This window comes from Chaetodon trifascialis, chromosome 4 (genome assembly GCF_039877785.1).
Source record: "Chaetodon trifascialis isolate fChaTrf1 chromosome 4, fChaTrf1.hap1, whole genome shotgun sequence".
NCBI classification, from domain to species: Eukaryota; Metazoa; Chordata; class Actinopteri; order Chaetodontiformes; family Chaetodontidae; genus Chaetodon; species Chaetodon trifascialis.
Window position 1 is genome coordinate 21,499,318 of NC_092059.1, and position 21,265 is coordinate 21,520,582.

The 21,265-nt window shown below is 42.8% G+C and overlaps 1 protein-coding gene across 4 annotated transcripts in view; it reads left to right on the top strand.

The window, feature by feature from the left end:
* Positions 1–21,265, top strand: part of LOC139330368 (discs large homolog 1-like protein) — a 104,549-nt gene that overhangs the window by 12,533 nt on the left and 70,751 nt on the right. The window contains exons 1-2 of one of the 4 annotated variants that reach the window (XM_070961233.1): positions 16,288–16,493; positions 20,861–20,983. The exons of 2 other annotated variants lie outside the window; for them this stretch is intronic. In XM_070961233.1, the coding sequence (XP_070817334.1) occupies positions 16,335–16,493; positions 20,861–20,983 (282 nt within the window). In that variant the 5' untranslated portion in view covers positions 16,288–16,334. Of the gene's footprint in view, positions 1–16,287; positions 16,494–20,860; positions 20,984–21,265 lie in introns of those variants that run through there. One more of the 4 variants, XM_070961236.1, reaches the window with a different exon arrangement.

The following is a 21,265-nucleotide window of genomic DNA, read 5'->3' on the forward strand; positions in this document are numbered from 1 at the left end:
TAAATTCATTTAATAATCTCCGGGTCATGTGTGAATTAATTTGAAAATGTTCCAGTTAAAGTACCAATTAATTGTGAGAAGATATAATGAAAACTTAAGTGGGATTAGCTTTTGTAGGGCCCAGACTTTTGAAGGTGGGGTGAGCCGCTTGTCATCACAGTGAGTTAAATTCATTGCTTTGATGCAGGCCTGGAGACAATAAAACTGTAATAGAGAAGAAATCCAGAAGCCACTCCTGAGCAAAAGCCAGTGCACAGACCTCCTCCACAATCAGCCTAACATGTCTGGTTACCAGGGTAGACACTGGAGGCAAAGACTGGCCTGTCCTTGAAAAATAAATCAGCTGTCTGGAGAAGGGTGCGAGCAGGATCCCAACACTGTGTGATGCTCATGAACCTTTTGAACAAGAGCAGGAGTAGTTTATGATGAAGGCTGTTGTACATATATAAAAGATACTGTTCTCTGCTCCCTGTTTTCACAGGAGCAGACATTTGTTATCCTAGTGACCTCCTCTTGTTCAGTCACCTGTTGTCATGGAGACTTTGCAGTAGTTGTTTTTTCAGCAGTCTGTTGTCCCAGTCAAGCTAATAGGCTTGCAAGCTAACATTAAATTGCTCAGCCCATGTCATGCCTGAGTAGAGCCAGAGCAGCCAATCCCATTAAGCAGATGACTAATCTCTGATTTACACACACACACACACACACACACACACACACACACACACACACACACACACACACACACACACACACACACACACACACAAATTTATGAAAGAAATACCAACCTACAGTATACAAAGACACACACAGAGACACACACACACACACTCACACACACACACACACACACACACACACACACACACACACACACACACACACACACACACACACACACACACACACACACATGTTGTGTTTATATCACTTGTGGGGACATTACATAGACTTACATTCATTTCCTGGAGCCTTACCCTTACCCTAACCATAACCACTATTTGCCTATTCCTAACCCTGTACCTAACCTAACCTTACCTAACCCGTAACCCTATCCTCAGTCTGCACCCTGAAATTTAATGATTTACTTTAAGGGGACCTGCATTTTGTCCCCATAAGGGAGGTCAGTCCCCACAATGTGACTGTGTAAACAGATTTTTGTCCCCACAACGTGATAAATACCTATTCACACACACACACACACACACACACACACACACACACACACACACACACACACACACACACACACACACACACATACACACGTATGACAGGGCAGAGGGCTGAGTTCATTTCAGTTCACTTTAGTCTTATCATTGATTTTTCAGGAGGAGAAAATTAAACAGCTTTGTGACCCCGTGACCCCTGCCTGTCAGGATGGTTTAAAGCGTAGCTCAGGACCATGCTACATGCTACACACGCGTGGTGTGAGTCAAAAAGATTAGAAAATGTGGCCCTTGTCCCTCCTGCACTGCTCTATAGTGCCACCAGTTGTGTAAATGCAACAGTTACAGTAGAAATGATGACTTGCTGAGATTGACAGTGTTAAAGTTGTTTCTTAAAAGGTAATATTTGTACTCAAGTGATCGCTGGCACACGCTTTAGACACTTATACATCCATTAAAGTATTTAACATCATATGGTTAAACTATAACCATACTTCTGTTATTTTTCATTCAATAATTTCATTAAAAGAGTAATTGGTATTCTATATTAGTCAATATATGTTTAAAGTCATTGAAGACCACGTTTAGATCCAGGAAGGCTGTGCAGTGTTTCAGTGCTGTTATACAGTACACTGTTAGTCTGCATATTTCTGTTACTACAGCTTGTATAGACGCTCTTCTTGAAGAGCTTAGAAACGTAATATAAGCCTGTACATATATTTTCTGTCAATTTTAGAACCCTTTAACAAATAATAGAAATTTCTATTAGACATGATGAGAATTAAAAAAAAAAAAAAAAAACATCATCCAGGCTGTGTCTGTGTTTTGCCACATAGTGGCACTGTATGTATGACAAACACACCGACATGGAGGTCCTCAGATTGTTGTTCTGCAGAGATTTGCCTCTTCGCTTTTGCTATTCGCCCTCTGGAATTCATTGTTATAAAACATTTGTTCAATTACAATCCAATTCATGGGAGAAGCGTTTGAACTTTGCTGCTGCACAGCTGATATTTGTCTCTGCGAGGGTTCAGCGGGAGACAGTGTGTCCTCACACAGCATTTGAGAGGGAGAGGAAGAGATATATAGAGGAACACTCATGTGGAAATTGAATACACAGCTGGTAAAAGCTGACCATGTGACCATATTTGTAACGTGGATGTATGGAGTCTTATTTGATTGGTTACGCTGTAGAATGGAGAATCCCTTACGATTGGCGAGTAGTGAGTGCATGAGGTTACCACGCACACATACACCCAGTGTAGTTATTTCTGTGTTGGCTGACCTACTAATGTTAACATGTAGTGCATGCCTGCTAGGCTCATGATGTTGCATCCGCTGTCTCTCCCTCTCTCTGCTTCTCTCTCTCCCCTATTTCTGTCCCATTCATTCCTTTCTTTTCTCTCCTATGTTCTCTTTCTTGGTCCTTTATACCTTTCAGTAATTTGGTGAGTGATATTGGAAATATGACATTCTGTCTCTACACTGACATTATATTTTTATGAGCCATATGAGCCAGAAAGCCCGTGGCTATCCCAGATGTATGAATGTATTTGTGTGTGTGTGTGTACATTGGCATGCACACACACAAGCAGGATCTCCATCTGTTCCTTGCCAAACACAGAGGGACGTGTATAGCTGGTCTCAGGACAGCTAGCTTATCACAGAAGCCAATACTTGACCCAAAGCTGACTCTTTAAAAATGACAAAAACAAAACAAAAAAACTCCTGCAATAATCCAATCTGAGGAAAATCCAAGAACAAAACATGTCACAGAATGTTCATGATAATGATGCTCCGCCTCTCTATTGTCAGGCATCACATGAACTTGTATCCTGTCTTTGAGAGCTCATACATTTACTCTTCTTAACCCTCCTGAGAAGAGGTCTCAGGCCCACAGTAAATGTTTGTTTAAAAGAAATAGAAGAGTGGGGAGTTGGCCTAAATGTTTGGGGAGTGATATTCAAGTGAACTCAGAGAGATTTCAGCATATAGATAACAAAATTACATTCAAAGAGGCATTAAAAATAGTCCGAATACCATGAAATATTGCTAAAAATACAAGCACAACACACCATCTCCTTCACGAAACCCTTTTACGTCATGTCTAAATAACAGACACTCTTAAGGAATTTGGTGTACAGAGAGATTTGAAGCTCTGAAACATGCTCAATCCATCAATTATTCATTAATTATGAATGCATTACACAGAACACACACAAAGTTATACATGTGCAAGCTCATGCGCTTTTGAAGATGAAGTCCCCGCTGTGCTCTGAATAACCTTTCATGTCATTGCATTATTTATATGACTTGTCTACCTGCATCAACTTCTACACTTAATTAGCTCTTCCAGGCTGTGCAGCTATCTGCATCTTTAATCTGTGTACAGTTGGAAAACCTTCTAAAAGTAATGTCTCATCACTGATTAGAAGCTTTGAACGTTACTCGAGGCATGAGCTTGGGTTGTGGATTGTTACTTTATCAGTAAACTTGTGAAATTACTTCAGAGACCTCAGTATAGAATCAGCCCGTCTCTCCCTCTCTTTCCCCACTTAAAATCACCCTCCGTTTGCTTGTCTCCCTTGCTTCGCCCTCTGCTCTCTTGCACATTGTTTCCCTCTCTCCGTCTTCTTCTCTCTCATGCTGCGTTGTTTGTTTTCCAGTCGAGGTGAGAAGACGGAGGCAACCACAGAGACACTACTGTGTGTGTGTTTGGGTGTGTGTGTCTGCGTGTGTGATGGTCCAGATGGCCCAGCCGTCAGCATCAAGAGCCTCGGCTGAAGAGTGCGCTTTGACTTGTTTGACTTCCTCTGCCCTTTATCTCCCATAAATCCTCTCCTCTCCTCTCCTCTCCTCTCCTCTCCTCTCCTCTCCTCTCCTCTCCTCTCCTCTCCTCTCCTGCTCCAGATTGCAGGTAAAATAGTAGGCCCGTATCTCCAGAAACTTGTGTTGTACTAGAAATCTCTGCCATGTTTAAATTGGTTGATAGTTCACATAGATAGCATGTGGATAAATTCAGAGTTCACTCTGTTCACAGTGTTTTAACACCATACTAAATGAGAACCTAATGCATGATAAGATGAGATCAGTAGGTGCTACATTTAGTTTTGATTTCTTTGGCAATCACACACTTTAGTCGTTTACCAAAGATATCGTGACAGTGTGTTGATTGCATCTACCTTAATATTTACAGAAGCTCATGTCATATATTTAATTTTAGATTTAGGCGAGACCTTTTTTTTTGTCTTGAACTCATTCAGGCGTAGAATGGGCTTAGCTGCGTTTGTTAGCTCAGCTGGATAAAGTGCTCATGGCTACTGCGAAGAAAACACTTTTACACACAAAGTGAAATCACTACAGGATACAGAGATGATTTCCTGCCAGTAACTTACACCTGAGGCCATGTTCAGACTGACTACAAAAACGCAGCCCCTCTCAATCATTTTAATTAGGCCAGTCCATCAACGCAGTGGGGGTGCCGAACACGGAGGGCTCCAGCAAAAAAAAAGCTGAACCTGGCTCAACTTTGGCTGCAACTGTAATATCCTGTCTCAAAGTATTCTAAACTATTGCGGAATGCTGTGATGCTCGATAAGCCTTCAAACTCATGGACTTCCTGGATCACATTTCCTGTCTCACTGGTACCTGAAGCAACAGAGCCCTTCGCATTGCGTTAATGCAGGAGTGTTTTCAGGATGAATCCCTGCTTACACCATCATTTTAGCAAACAGAGCTGAATGTGCAGCATCTCAATTAGTGTGGATTGGGACATTTTTTTGTAGAAAAGTTTTGTCCAGTGCTCGTTTTATGGGGACGTTCTGTCGCTCTCTATGATGTGTCCTGGTCACCTGTTGTTTAAATGGCTCAATGCCAAAGTTGTTGTCCGGCTGCCAACACAACAATATTGGTGTGTTCATCTGTCAGTTGAACAAGTCACCCCAGTAGTGTGTGTGTGTGTGTGTGTGTGTGTGTGTGTGTGTGTGTGTGTGTGTGTGTGTGTTTGGGAGAACATGGCTTGTGACTCTGGATGATGTAACACCATTGTCTCTGCCTCGCTCATTCACTCGTTGTGTCTCTCTACCCCTCTCTGTCCACCAATGTTATATTTGGTCAATTCAATTTTCACTAGCCCGTATAATACTGAACTGTTACCCCCCTCCTCCCTGCTCTGTGTGTGTGTGTTTACTGGTGTATGACTACAAGGCAGAGCATCGCTGAACCAAGTAGAAAGACAGAGAGACATAGGGGGACACTCGAGAGACGACACATTTTAATCCTGCCTCCACTTCTGTGTGCAGGTCTCTCCCTCTCCTTCTCTGTCTTTCTTTCTTTCTGTCTCTCATCGATCTTGCTGTTGAGAGGCGGGCCAAGGGAGGCAGTGGAGCGAAGCGAGGGAGAGTGAGCAAGCCAGGGAGAGAGAGAGAGAGAGAGAGAGAGAGAGAGAGAGAGAGAAAGAAAGGGAGAGAAAAGGGTAGATAGAACGAGAGAGGCACACACTCACACAGCTAGAGAGAGAGGAGATAGAGGACTGGGGCTGCTGCTGCAGAGGAGGACAAGAGAGACCACATCCATACTGACATACACACATGCACACCCTTACATGCACACACACATGCACACACACACATCTATTCATTCATGCCTGCACACACACACACACACACACACACACACACACACACACACACACACACACATACACACACACACACAGACTGATCCACACATGCTGACAACAACAACAACAACAACAACAACACACTGAAAACACAAACACATGTGCTAGCACCTTCATACACACACACTGACACACATGCAGACAGTGACCATGGTGCTCCCTGCATCCTGACCAGCTATGAGGATTACACAGATGAAGATGATGATGAAGATGAGAGCGATGAAGAGTGAGAGAGAGAGGACGCCGGCCTGCCACAGCTGAGGACCGTACTCAGGCGGTGGGGGGGGCGGGGGGTGGTGGGGGCCGGCAGAGTGGGGGATTGTGGGACGGGATGGAGCGCGGTTGATAGAACACATGCATGTGCATGTGTGTGTGCGTGTGTGTGAGTGTGTGGATGTGTGTGAGTGTGAAATGTATGTATGAAGACTAGGATGCCCCCCCAGCGTGGGACCAGCTAGCTAACGTTAGCCACATGTTGTGCCACTGCAAAGTAGCATGCACCAACAACACCATATCTCTGATGTTTGGATGCAAGGTAGGTAGAGAGCTTTGTGTGTGTTTGTGTGTGTGTGTGTGTGTGTGTGTGTGTGTGCGCGCGTCTGTGAGCGAGTGAGTGAAAGAGAGAGATGTGAAGGGGGTAGAGGTAAAGTAATGGACAGTGAGAGAGACACCGACTACGGCAAAATCTGCTGAGAGAGAGAAGGAAAGAGGTAATGACTAAGCTTGTCAAGGGACTCTGGGTTGAGGTAAACTAAGGTGAGAGTTAGTAGCTGGCAGGAGAGAGAGACAGAGAGAGAGGTCCTAGCTGTGTGTGTGTGTGTGTGTGTGTGTGTGTGTGTGTGTGTGTGTGTGTGTGTGTGTGTGTGTGTGTGTGTGTGTGTTAGAGAGAGGGAGAGAGAAAAGCAGGTTTGTGTCCTGCTGTCTGATTTCATATTGCAAAGTCTGGAGCCAGTTTATCACCAACATCTTCAACAGAAGCCCTGTTGTTGCTGCTCTGGTATCTGAGGCTTCAGTCATTTGAATTCATCACTAAAAGTTATTGAATTCTTTGGCTAATGTGCCACAAATGGAATTTATGTAACTTAATGTGATGTCTAAATATCTTTACACTGTAACTGATTTGATTTTGATGTCCTTAGTAAATTTTGGTCTTTCAAATGAATTGTTTTTGGCAACTTGGTGTGCTGGTGGCAGCTAATGTCCGTTTTCACTGCTGACTAATTTGTAAGTTATTATTGCGATTTTTTTTTATTGATTGTTCAGCCAGTGGCCAAAATAATGAGAAGTGCTCATCAAAAGTTTGGAGCAAAAGGTAATACCTTCAAATAGATTGTTTTGTCCAACCAACAGTCCAAAGACATGTGATTTACAATTACACAAGGCTGAAAAAAACAGCCAATCCTCACATTTGGGATGTTGTTCCAACTATAGTTAATCAATCATGAGAACTGTTGTTTTTCTGTGCTCTTTGGCGGAGAGGACTGGAAGCTACTGTGTTGTATTGTTTCTGTTAAATGCTCCCAAAGTTACTGAAACCCTTAATCCCTACTGCTTACTGCCACATAGAGCTTCTCCTCACATCTGAAATCTTAAATGTTCTCTAAATACAAGCTGCTTTCAATGATCCCTGCTTAAATAATATAGTCTGTTGAGGTTTGATATCCAGCCATAGGATCTCCATGTGTTTATTCCCACTTTCATATGCATGTTAGCTGTGCATGTGCATGTGTGTGGCACAGTGGTGCAGTGGATGGAGGAGCACTGTTGCAAAGAAGATCTTGAACTCAAACTCTCCAGCCAGATGGGGTTTGTCAAGTTTGCACGATCTTCCAGTGTTTATGTTGGAGCTCTGCTTTTCTGCCCACAGTCCAAGGTCATGAAGCTTTAGGTCAACTGGACGCTCTGTGTTGTACGTACAGTAGTTTCTTATGCGATAACCCTGTGGCACTGTGGGAGGATATCCAGTATTTTGCCTGATGTATATGGAATAAGCTCAAACAAACACAGCCCTGAACTGGATAAGCTTGTAGAAAATAGATAGATGAGGCATGTGTGTCCCATGTTATGTCTCTAACTCATGAATTTGTTTGTTTAAAAATAAGGTTCCTCTGCACCTCTGTCTCCCCAGTAAATCCCTGTTCTAGTTCTAGATACATTATGAATGTGAAAACTGGAGCCTCTTGACAGGTCTTTGGCATCTCTAACCCATTCTTAAATTTATGTCACCATATCCTTTACGACTCTGCCTTGCTAATTACATAGCATCAGGCCATGTTAAGTGAATGAGCTTAGGCTAAAATTGGCAATCATCATCTTGCAAAGCACTCTGAAACTGTTGAGTGGAAAATCAACACATGAAATATTAAAGTTCCACCCAAGTGCTTAAGGAAATTTGCCTTTGATGTGGGGGAACTGTTGGTTCACTGTGCTGCATCTGTGAATAGCCATAAAACACACAGCTAACCCAAAAAATGGCTTCATAAATGGGTCTATAAACTTGTCGAAAGAGCGCATTGAAAACTGGACATGAGCTTGAGAAATAGGGCGAGAGACTCAGAAAGAAAAAAAGGCAATATACATATTTTGAAAACGTTCTTTTAATGGTTTAAAGACATTATATTAAGTCAGCAGTCACTTCAGCAGTGCCATTTCACTGATTTGAATAAAGAGCCGTTGAAACGAGAGGAGGGTGTTCACGCACAGCACTGTAATATAAGAAGCTACAAGAGGACCGTTGTATGCTGTTGTCCACTTCAGCAGTTAGCCCATAATAAACTGTACGCACTTCACTTCTGTCTTGTTAGATCACCTCACCATGACAGCCTGTTAGATAGAGTCAGGCTGAGGGACAACTGCTAGGCTAGAGCTACAGAGAGAGAAAGACTCAACATGAGTGTGGGACACATTAAGAGCGCTGGCTGTGTTCTGTGCAAGTGGAGCTGGAGAGGGTAACAAGCATGTCCACAGGATAGTAAGGAAGTGTCCATGGGTTTTTAGCCTGTTGAGATTTTTGAGAGACGCTTTGTCAACGACCATGATCCATTTGCAGACTTGTATCCGTGTGAGTGATGAAAGCTCACACTCAGACTGTTCTGTTTCCATTCGTCAGAAATGGCTGTACCTGTATGTCTAACTACTACACTTTTGGCTGCATCTTTTTGTCCATTTCTTACTTTGGATATTCAAATCTCATCGTGTGACAAAATAATGCAGAAACATGTCCCTATTTAAACATAGAGCTCTTTTCATCAAACAAGGAGTTCACAGTCAATTGCTAGTCTTCTGAACAAGGAAGTGTTGTCTTTGCATTGACACAAATAAATGAACACAAGTAACAATTTAATCGTAATTAATTGTTTTGGATGAACAACCATTTTTGTCTGTTTGTCTGTTGAAACAAGCAAAGTAGTTCAGTGTTTACAACAGTTTGCCTGCTTTACTGAACATCAAATATTGTCTATATTTTTCCAATCTTCCACACAAATTGTCCAGTTGGGTGAGTATCACTGCCGACTGAACCTTGCTGTGCCAGACTCTCTTGGGGATGTCTCCATGCCCTTGTCGTGTCAGCAGGGTTGTTACTGGAGAAATGATGTCATGTGTAGTGTGTAAGGAAGTCTTCTATTGTGTCTGCTCAGCCAACTATCTGTACGTACTAGTGTTTGCTATGCGGCCGACTGTAGATAGCACTCAAAGGTGAGACTAAGCTTCACAAAAGGTTAGTTGTGATGCAATTACATATACATAAAAAGTTCATGAAACATTAAATAGTAGGGATATAACAATAGAAATATGACTCAGTGCCAATGTTACTGTGGCCTTAATATCAAGCTATTATCAAACCGTGAGTTTTTGATTTTGTTACAGCCTGTTGAATAGTATGATAATTCTGACTCTGGGATATTGTGACTTCAATTACCAAATATTGGAAAGCTATGCTATGGGTTAGGGTTAGGGTAGGGCCTCTGGTGGATTCCTGTAGTGTCTGGCACCAGGACGTTGGGTCCTTTGGGTCCTGTGGGTTGTGAGGCGGGCCCTCCATGGATCAGCATGTCCCCATGGATGCTTGGTCGGATTGAGATATGGAGAGTCTGGGGGCCAGGTCAGCCTTGAGACCCTGTCATGTTCCTCAGGCCATTCGGGACCATTTTTTGCTGTGTGGGGGAGCACATTGTGCTGCTGGTGGGGGGCGCTGCCATCAGGGCATGTTGCTGTCATGGTGGGGTGTCCTTGAGTCTGCAGTGGTGTTTAGGTGGGTGGTTTGAGTCAAAGCAGCATCCACAGGTTTCAAAGTAATACACTGCATTGTAACGAGATGATCCATGTTATTCACTTCACCTCTATCTATCTGGCTTTAACGTTGGTGCTGATCGGTGTACAACCCTGATTTCAAAAAAGTTGGGAGGCTGTTACGAAATGTAAATACAAACAAAATACAGTCATTTGCACATGAATAATGTTAACCGACAATGGTTTTACAAAGCCCTGAGCCCATGTACTAATATCCTTAATACAATCGTGAACCTCACTCCATCCTTTCTTCTGAATGACTGGATGCTCCTTTCATACCCAATCATGATACTCTCACCTGTTACCAGTGAACCTGTTTACCTGTGGAATGTTCCAAACAGGTGTTTTTGGAGCATTCCACAACTTTCCCGGTCTGTTGTTGGTCCTGTCCCAACTTGTTTGAAACATGTTGCTGCATCGTAGTCAGAATATATTTACAAAAATCAGTGACAGTAGAGCATAAATATATTGTCTTTTTCCTGTTTCCAATTGAGGGTACATCAAAAAGGATTAAAAATTATCACACTCTGTTTTATTTATATTTTACAGAGTGTCCCAACTTCTGGGGAATTGAGGTTGTACATCACATTGTGAGTTTTCACTGAGACAGAAACAAAAAGAAAGAGAGGCATGACAGAGAACCGCAAAGAGTGCACAGAGAAGAGTGCATTTTCTATACAGTGTACAGTACGTTAAGCTGAAATACATTCATTTTACCTTGGCAGCAATAAGTCCATGACTGAGGCTGTTTAAGTGGCTGAGAAGATAAATCAAACACACCTTAACTAGGTCAACACATTCAAAATAGATGAATCTGTTCCTCTATTTCTGCTCAGGTCTGTGTATTTTCACTGAAGACACTTTACTGACTGAATTCTTGGTGAAGTCACTACAGGTTTTTTCTTCCTCAAGTGTGAAAGAGTTCTGCAATTCCTTAAGCATATTTAAACTGTTAGAAAGATATGACAAGCTTTCACTTTAAGCTTTTAAAATAACTTTCATTTTGTGGTCGGATGTCTTACTTTTTCAGCCATGTTATGCTACTTCTTGCCGTCCCCTCTGCTTTTGAATAATTAATTTCCTGTTGCTGTATTTTCTATTTATGCTCACAGTCATAGTTTTCAAAGTTTATAGAACATTTTCATCTTTTTGTACACTGACACTGACTGAAGATTGAATGAAGAAAAAAGGAATCAACATGTGCACTGGGCATCTAGTTTGAGAGCAGAGTATCTGAATAACATAATGTAGTTCAGAAAATGTTAATTATCCCGTAAGTGGGAAAGAAAAATATACATTATCATTGCATTGTTAGATTTCATTTGACAAATGTGTCCACTGATTTATGGACTGGCCAACTTCTTTAAGCCATTTCTGTTTGTTACTGTCACGTTGTCTTTGTTGCTGCATGAATCTGGTCATCAGCTGTTCTCTGATGTTCTTGCTTGGCAATAAGTACTTTTGTACTTGATGCCAATAAAGCACGGAGTGAGCGTGATGTGAGGGCTAGAGAGAATGAAAAGAAATAGAGAGAGAGAGAGAGATGAAGGCACGTGTGTGTGTGTGTGTGTGTGTGTGTGTGTGTGTGTGTGTGTGTGTGTGTGTGTGTGTGTAAGAAGTCCCTTACGGCAGAGGATCCCCTGCTCTTTCATATCTCACCAAGCATGACTAACGCCTGGCTTTACTCTCTCTCTCACACACACACACACACACATACACACAAACGAACACATAGACATGTACGAGGCTGCTGAATCTGCTCCCAATCTAGTCACGTTTCTCTGGCTACGCAAGACTGGCTGACACACTAACACATGACAGCAACAGTGTGCACGCCTGTGTGTTTTTTTTTTTTTTTTTGGTCTGTGTTTGTGTACGTGTTAGTGTATGTGTGTGTGTGTTTGTGTTCAGCAGGCTATCTGCAGGCACACTCCTGATGAGGAATGCTCAGCTCTTGCTAGTCAAGCAAGCAGAAACACACACACACACACACACACACACACACACACACACACACACACACACACACACACACACAGGCTGGGATGTAGAAACAGACATATTTGGTGTCTCTGTCCATTCATGCATTAATTCAGTCAGAGGTGTTCTTGAGCCATGTGAAAATCAAACGCCAAATATAGGATTATGGCTGACTCTGTGTGTGTGTGTGTGTGTGTGTGTGTGTGTGTGTGTGTGTGTGTGTGTGTGTGTTCGTGCCTGCAAGTGCAGAGGGCAGTAGCAGCAGTGTTGTGACAACACTGTGAGCCAGCCTCTCTTCAGGGTCTTAGTGCCTCGCCGTTCAAACGCTGCTTTCAAGATTTTTTTTTTTGAGGCATTTCTGACTAATTATCGAGTCGACAGTGAATGAAAAGATCGGAGCGAGAGGCGGAGAGGAAATGAAATGTGCTGAAGGTCATGAGGCGGGTTCAAAGCTGTTCGTTTTGTCAGAGCGGCGTTTGCTCCCAATCAGTTTAAATGAGGTTAAAGTATGCAGAAGGGGAACAGGGGCAGAGCGCACACGGCCATGTCCATTTGGATTCGCAGGAATTTGCTGATACTGTTTTGCACAGAGCTGCCCTCCTGCTCAGAGCAGCCGCTCACTCTCTGCGCTACAACACATTTCTGCAATGGATTCTGCTTCTTGTTGCAGACAAAGATGAAAGCTGTAGCAGAGGGTCAAATGTGATGCTGATGCTTTAAGGTGTCATTGATGTTGCTCTGATAAGTCACTAAGCTTGCTGTTGCTAAGTGCAAAGGTTGTAAACGTCATGGATTGATCATACATCTTGAGTCAGCTGGTGTCAAGCCTTTGAAATTCAGGATACATCAAGTTTGTCACTAAATAACTCTTAAAATGAGAAATAGCAATAGCAGTGTTATTAAATAGTCTGAGCCTGAGAACAAAATGTCGAAATTTCTCTCCTGGGAAAGAAGTTTAATTAAGACTGTGGGCTGTGTAGTTACTCATTTAGAGACACAGGGAAAGCTGTATGATAAATCATGCTGGAGCACTGGTTTTTGTACTTTATTAGGACATTGTAATGACTTACATTTATTTCCTGGACGCTTGCCTTATATAGTATATTATAGTACATTATAGTATAGCATATTATAGTATAGGAACCAGCTTTTCATCACCAAATTGTTTGTGAGCCCCCACAGTGTCATTGTGAACACAGGTGATTTGATTAATACAAACTCACACACAAGTTAAATGCCAAAAGGTCAAATGTCATATTAATGGGACTGACTCTGTGACTGTCTGGCTCTCTCTTGGGGAGCTGAATCTATCTCTCCTCATAGGCTGCAGGCTGTATTTGTGTGATAGAGGTGTTTCATTTAGATATTTTCATAACCTAAACCTTATTCCGGTTTTGAAATTCTGCATATCTTAGGTGACCAGCAGCCTAACCACAGCCTGTTAACCCCACAACCCTGTACTAATGTATACAAAAAGTATAGTTAAGACACATTTCCCTGTATTCCTTATATTATTGGACACATTAAAGTAATAGAGACTTCTGCTTGATTGATCGGTACGTGACAGTAACACCAATGGAAAACGTGGTAACATAATTACTGGCTGTCAAAATTCAGTGGAATTTCCCTCTAAACCTGACATTGCAATAGGTTAGAAAATCAACATGAAACTGCTACGTCACAGGTGCTGCAACATAAAGATTACATTATACAGCAGCCTATAGAGCAGATATAAGGATGTTGTCACTCTGTTTTTGTGTCCAAAATGAATATGTGTTTAGGTTCATAGACACAGACTACAGAATAAATCCAGGCACAGACAACCTGATGCAACAGTGCACACATAGAAATGTACAAAAAAAATTGCTTAACCAGATAATGGCCAAACTTGTTTCCCCTTTATAACACCTTTCCTGATGTATTAATTGTGCCTCCAGCATCTTAGAAAATGCAGGTTTGGCACGACCCAGATACCTGCAGATAAAAGTTTGTTTATACTCTGATTGAAGAAACAAGCAGGAAACCAGGCAGGCTAACCTAACCAGGCAAGGTGCAGGTAAAAAGACAAGTCTAAGGTTCAAGCAGAAGGTCAAGCTAGCAGGTAACAGGCTGGTGGATGACATGGTTGTACCTCTTAGGCTTTATTCAGACTGCAGGCAGATTCGATTTGTTTCTCAAATCAGATCTTTAACACAGACTATCTATCTATCTGCACGTGTTGCTGTTGCAACGTCAGTAACTACAGATGCTGGTGATGCAACTTTGATACAGAAACATGAGAAATGGAGATGCATCATCTTGCTCTCCAAACAGTTGTGCTGTCTAGTTGCAGTACAGAACTCCTCCGTCGCACCAGACAAACAAAGCGACCATGGAAGCTCATATACATTCTGCTCAGCCGCTCTGATGCGCTTCCATCACTGTGGGTTTGACATCGCTGTTGTCTGTCGTGTTGAAAGTGATGCAAAAGAGACTTTGAAGTCCAATTTGAGTAGCCAGAGTGGCCTGACTGGGACACATCTATAGAAAACCGATTGGAAATGTATTTCAAACCACCTGCAAATGTGTTTTGGATCAGATTTGCAATAATCAGATTTTGTGCTTTTTTCCTTCCTAAAATCCATCTGGATACAATCTGGATATGCCAAAATAACATTGGGATGGCAGCCTGAACAAGGCCTTAGTGGCAGGAATAGGGGTTACTGCAGGTCAGGAGGGAGCAGCGTTGTCTGAGGTCACAACAAAGTTAGTATGCAGTTAAATGAAGAGGCTGGGAGAGGAAGAGGGCAAGAATCATGCTGATACAGTGACAGTGCCATTTCCTTGCAGTCTGACATGTCATTTCATTACTCAGCACTTGTTTTGACATCTCTAGGCTTGCACACATCATGATGTACAGTAAACAGCCTCTCGACCGGTGTATCTCTCCATATACAGCAAGTGCTCAGCTATGGTATAATGTGGTTGGGATGCAGTTAGCAGCCAAGTAGTCTTACCGTGCGAGGGCTGCAAATCCTTTTAAAGAGCTTTTCACGCAGTGTGCACTCACTTTCATTTGGAGTTAAGTGCCCCTTTAACCTTGGGTTAAAGTCAAGCTGTGAGTCCAACACCTGGAATACACTGACCTTACCTTACTGATCAGTGTGCCTCCTGGTAGGAGTGAGTTTCCGTGTGCATTCAGTGACAGAGAGAGCCTCTTCTTAGCTGCTCAGCTGGCTAAGTTAGTTGCACACCATGCAGATTCAGAACTATCTTAGGACCCGTCGTCACTCCCTGCTCGGCTTCGCTGACTCTCTCCACTGTACTCTGTCCATCAAAGCAGAATATTTTTTTTAAAGATAAAGAGGAGCGAGGCAGACTACATTGGGATGGGGAATGAGATGAGGAAGAGGAAACAGAGTTACTGTAGTGCAGATGTGGAAGGCAAAAAGGCACGATGAAGATGTAGAGAGATGAATTCCCTGAACAGGCTCATTGTCCTCGTTCAGTTATGCATCTTATTTTGCCTAAAAACTTCTCTCTCAAGTACTCCGCGGCTGTGTGTTTGTGCGTGAGTGTGTGTGTTTATGAATGTTTGTGCATTCACACATGTACAATGCAGGAAGCTCAGGAAACAATTACTGCCACGCTGGGTGTACACCTGGACTGCCCCATGTGCTTACGCAAAAACTGCTCAATATAAACATCTCATTACACATGCATGCACACACACACAGACACACACACACACACACAGACACACTCATACATGTACGTACACACTCTGGCATGCTCTTTTATGCTGGCTGCAATTTTGCGCACTAATGCACCTCTTTTCCACCTTGACTTAATATTCTGAACTAACCTCTCTCTTCTTCTTCTTCTGCCTTTTTTCCCCACCTCCCGCCCACGCTCCTGTACCTCACCATCCCAACCATCTGTGTCGTCTTTTTCCTTGACATTTCCTCTTCTTGATCTTCCTTCCTTCTTTTACCCTCCGGTTTCCTCCTCCTCCTCCTTTCTCATTGTAGAAGTATCGGTATCAAGAAGAAGAAGGGGCATCACCAGGTGCCCCAAAACTCCACCAACACCCCTGCCATCAGCATCCAATGGGAGTAGCCAGAGAGCTGAGGGATGGAGGGACCTTGGGGAGGGATGGAGGGACCCTGGGGAGGGAGGGGAGGGAGGGAAGGGAGGGGGGGACCTGGAGGAGAGAGGGAGGAGGTGCCGGTACCATGGAGAGACAAAGGGAACGATCACTGGGGAGGGATGGATCTCTTGGTCGCCACGGTGACCTCCGGGGTGCAGAACTGGTTCAGGTGGCGGAGCGGCAGCTGTCTCAGATTCAACATGTTCATGGATACGTCACTCACACACACATCACGCCTGCTCAGGTAACTAATGCCGGATCTCTGTCTCTGTGGCTTTGGCTCTACATCAGTATACCAAACAACACACACACACACACACACACACACACACACACACACACACACACGTGGCTTGCACATCCTACTGACACTGTCAATCTGATCCCCATCACATCTGCTGACTAACACTGTCAACCTGGTTTAGAAATGCACAAATGGCTCAGGGCTCACTCTTTAAGAGATTAGCAGTCTGTCTGTCAATCCATATGTCATAATAACTGCAGACAGATGCTGAATATCAGGGGCCAGGACACTCCTGCTGCTCTGTGGAGCTGCAAACTGATTTTAAAGGCCCAATGAGCTCATATGTTTTTGTGGTACATTCATATGTGATTGGAGACATTCAGGTATTTTCTCAATTGTTCATAATTGAAACAACACCCAATATTAATATATATATATATGTGTGTGTGGTACAGCAGGTAGTGCGCGTACCTCACAGCAAGAAGGTCGCCGGTTCGATGCCCGGGTCGGGTGGGGCCTTTCTGTACAGTATGAAGTTTGCATGTTCTTCCCGTGCATGCGTGGGTTCTCTCTGGGTACTCCGGCTTCCTCCCACAGACCAAAAACATGCTCATTAGGTTAATTGGTGACTCTAAATTGCCCTTAGGTGTGAGTGTGAGCGTGAATAGTTGTCTGTCTTGTGTGTTGTCCTGTGATCGACTGGCGACTGGTTCAGGGTGTATCCCGCCTCTCACCCATGGACAGCTAGGATAGGCTCCAGCCCCCCGCAACCCGGAAAGGGGATAGTTGGGTATAGACAATGGATGGATCTATGTGTGTGTGTGTACTACATAGAAGACACATGTCTTTCATATCTAAGAGTTTGTCCCTCATTATGTTTAGGGAACAAAAGCACTTTGGTTGAGGTTCAAGAAAGATTGAGGTTTCGGTTGAATATTATTAACGTAAACATATCACTTCTCATGTTTCAGTCACTGTTCACTGTGACTGTATTTAACCAAGATGATAATCTTTCATGCTGCCAATGCCTAAACAAGACCATGAAAAAGTCCTCTTCATAAAAATCATGCTTTGCTTTGTATGAACAGATATTTTATGGCAAGAGTGGAAATTGTGGGAAAACAAATAGAGCACATTTCACTGATACGTTCATTATGGGATGTTTTACATTTCATTCCAAATGTATTTGCTGTTGCAAATTTGTGATTTATAGGAGACAGGTTTGCCAAGCTAACGTATTTGTGCTGCTCTTTTGTTTGCAATTTGACAGTCTTTCCCTTTCAGTACAATTCTTTGGGACTGTTGGGCTTTTGAAACCTTTCTTGAATGCCACTGCAAAATTATAATGCAGTCAAGCTTAAATTAAGCCTCTTTGTCATCGTCCCTGAAAAGATGACACGTCGGAGATAAACGATTTCTTGCCAGCAGCAGTGACATGCTTCATGTTGTGATTGTGAGTAATTTATTCAGCTCTTGGTCCAGTATCAGGTCTGATACCATCAGCTTCTATTTCTGAAGCTCTTGGCTGCTCATCAGGATAGCAGAGGCACCTCCCTTTTTAAGTTCAAGTACAGTCAGAAGTCGGGGGACCTGTTTCAATATGGCTCCAGAATTAGATAGGTCTTTGTAAGTACTTAGAAGTCAAGGATACTGGCCTAAATTTCCTTCCATGCACAGAGCCTTTCTTTGTACCAGGAGAATACTTTTGCAGAACTGTGCATGCTGGGATTCAGTCGAATGCTTGTCCCATTTTTTAGTAATGAGGCCCATTACTATCTCTGTTCTGCACTCGGTCCATGTCTGTCTGGCTCCCTCTCTCTTTGTCTCTTCTTCCTTTTCCCCTCTATCTCTCTCACACACACTCATAATCACACAGCGTAGCCTCCTAATCTTTTTATATTTTGGTTGATTGGGCTGTATCTGTCTGCAGATTAGTGCTTACATCACTGTAAGCACAGCTCTGACCACACACACTTGTTTCCCTGCTGCACATGCAAACACGCACACACCTGATGTGTGTTGTCTTCTGTTGATGCTGTTTTTTGAATTGAATGTTTTATTGCCGTCTGGTAAATTGTAATTATTGTCTTTTTTATGTGGAATCGAACAAAAGCAGGCCCATCTTCCAATAAAATGACAGAGGAATATGCAAATTAACAATATCAATTTACTTACTACCACATAAATTACATGGTAGTAAAGAAGGTGGGAAAAGGGCCTTAATGGTGATGTTTCTTCTGGATTCTCTGGTATTTTCTTAACCAAAACCTCAGTTTTTTCCCAAACCATAAGCCACATGAGGCTTCACAGTGATTTTAGAAAAGCTAACAGATATTAAAAAATAAGATTTCCTCTCATTTCACATCCATATCTTCTCGTGTTTAACCCCCCTCCCACCCACCCACTGACGTGCCATCCTTTCTAAATTCTGGCATCAGTGATTATCAGTCAGTGAACAGTTCTATTAAATCAACTCTTGTGTTCTCAGTAGCAGTGGCCATGTGTTTTGGCTAAGTTACGACAGCCCGCAGCACGCTGCAGGCAGTCAGAGCTGAGGAGTGTGTGTGTTAGTGGTGTGTCAGTTCCAAGTCATTATACACTGTCATTTGTTTTGTCTCTGCACTGACTCAGCTGTCAGTCACCACAAGCTCAGAGTTTGTCTGTTGGAAAAGCCGCAGTCATAACTGAAGCAGTTCATGTTGTGCTGTGCTGAAGGAAATGTTGGTGCGTAGCTCCACCTTGTGGCTGGACATCATTTCCAATCCTTAAATGTTTCTCTGATGAGGGTCCTGCAAGATAGATGTTTTTCTTTATGTGAGTGTGAAATTTCCATGATAAGCAGTCATCCATTTATTGATGATGGAATGATTTGTTCATCTTTTTGTCGACAGCTCTCAATAAAGCTTTGGATCTGTGATCTCCGTTGCCTGTACGGCAACAATGCACAGTCTGTCGGATGTTATCTGTACTCCTTATCTTCACTGGCTTCATGGTCCGGGCTTAGAGGTCTCAATATCCTGGCCCATAACATCATCATGATCATCTTCCTCATCGCCATGGCTCTTTACAAGCAGATCCTTTTCAGCTGCTCATCACGTGTCTGACTATATAAAACTTGTCTTTGGTGAATGTGTATGTTGCTCTTGATACAATGTAAATGTGGGAATAGAGGTTATTTTGAGAGATCCTCATTCCCAAATGGTGCATATGTGTGTGTATGTGTGTTTATGTGATAGTGTGTGTGACCACAGGTGCTGGATCTGGCTTGCTTCTGTATGACAGATGGACCTGCCACCTTGTGCTCCCCATGTATATGTTCCCCTCTCTTCCTCTCTCTCTCTGTCTCTCTCTCTGTCTCCCTATCACACACACACACACACACACACACACACACACACACACACACACACACACACACACACACACACACACACACACACACACACATTTTATCCTTCTTGCTCTCTAGTTTATTTTAAGTGCACATTTGTGTAACAATATGTGATATAAATAATCCATCCACATATAACATCTCATGTTGTGGTGCATACATATACTTTTAATGATCGTGTACTGAAATCTTAATATTTGATTACAACCAGAATCTGACTTTAGTTCTTTTTTTTTACATTTGTTTTACCATGTGATAAATATTATGCCATATATTTCTTTAATTCGGAAAAAGAAGCAACAAAGCCACAGTGACTGCACTCCTGCTAGTTGAGGTTAATGCCATCATGGCTAACTCCAGCTAAAGCTTGTTTGCCAAATAGTTTTCCTGTAATCAAAAAATCTATTTTCGTGTTTCAGCAAATGTTTGTTGTGCTGCATAAATATGTAAGGCAGCAGAGACACAAAACGTACACCACAAAAACTAGTCCTGTGAATAGCTGCCTAGCACAGCTCAGATGTCCTTTAGATGTCCTTAGATGACCACAACTTCTGGTTTTACCTGACAGTTACCTTTGAAAAGGCATAAAAACAAACAATGTTTTACAGCTCACATAGCTTATACACTTTGGTACGTAGCCATAAAACTTCCAACCCTCTTTTCTCAACTTTACTATTTGTGTAGTTACTGTTGTGTTTCTTTGTAAGACATTACTGATCAATATATTATTATTTGGAATATTTGAATTAAATAGATTCGTGGTCATCGATTGTCAGTGACCTCTTGCGCGAAGGAGCCGAAACACAGAGTGGTGTAACGTGTGCGTTTTATACTGTATATTTTGTCTCCTTTTGTTTTGTAACTGTTGTAAGCTCCCACCTGCCGTTCACCTGGCATATCAGTGTTCCACGGTGTGTGTTGGCGTGTGTGTGTGTGTGCGCGCTGCCCCATGCTGAGCTCTGTCTGTACATCATAGGTAGAATCTCCTGAGGTTCCCTTCGATGACGAGGCGTGGCCTCACCCAGAGGGAGAGAGGCTGAACGACGTGCCAGCCCCGCCTTTCTCCTCCCTCTATTCACAAAGCCACGCCTACTACCAGGTAACCCCGCCTCTGAGCCCGTCGCATGCAGCCGTAGCTTTGTACATTTGTGACATGATGTTGTTTCTCGTCTGAAGCTCAGGTTACGTGAGCATGCCGTTCTTTTTTCATTCGCTCATATCTGGCGTTCTGTGGAACAGCTCTGCAGATTCTTGAAGCTGAGGGAATTGTTGTTGCATCTGTTGAAATTGACCGACATCATGCATCAACATGTCTCAGTTCCATGTAGCATTTTGACATCAATAAATTGTTGATAAGACAGACAACCTCAATAGGACAGTC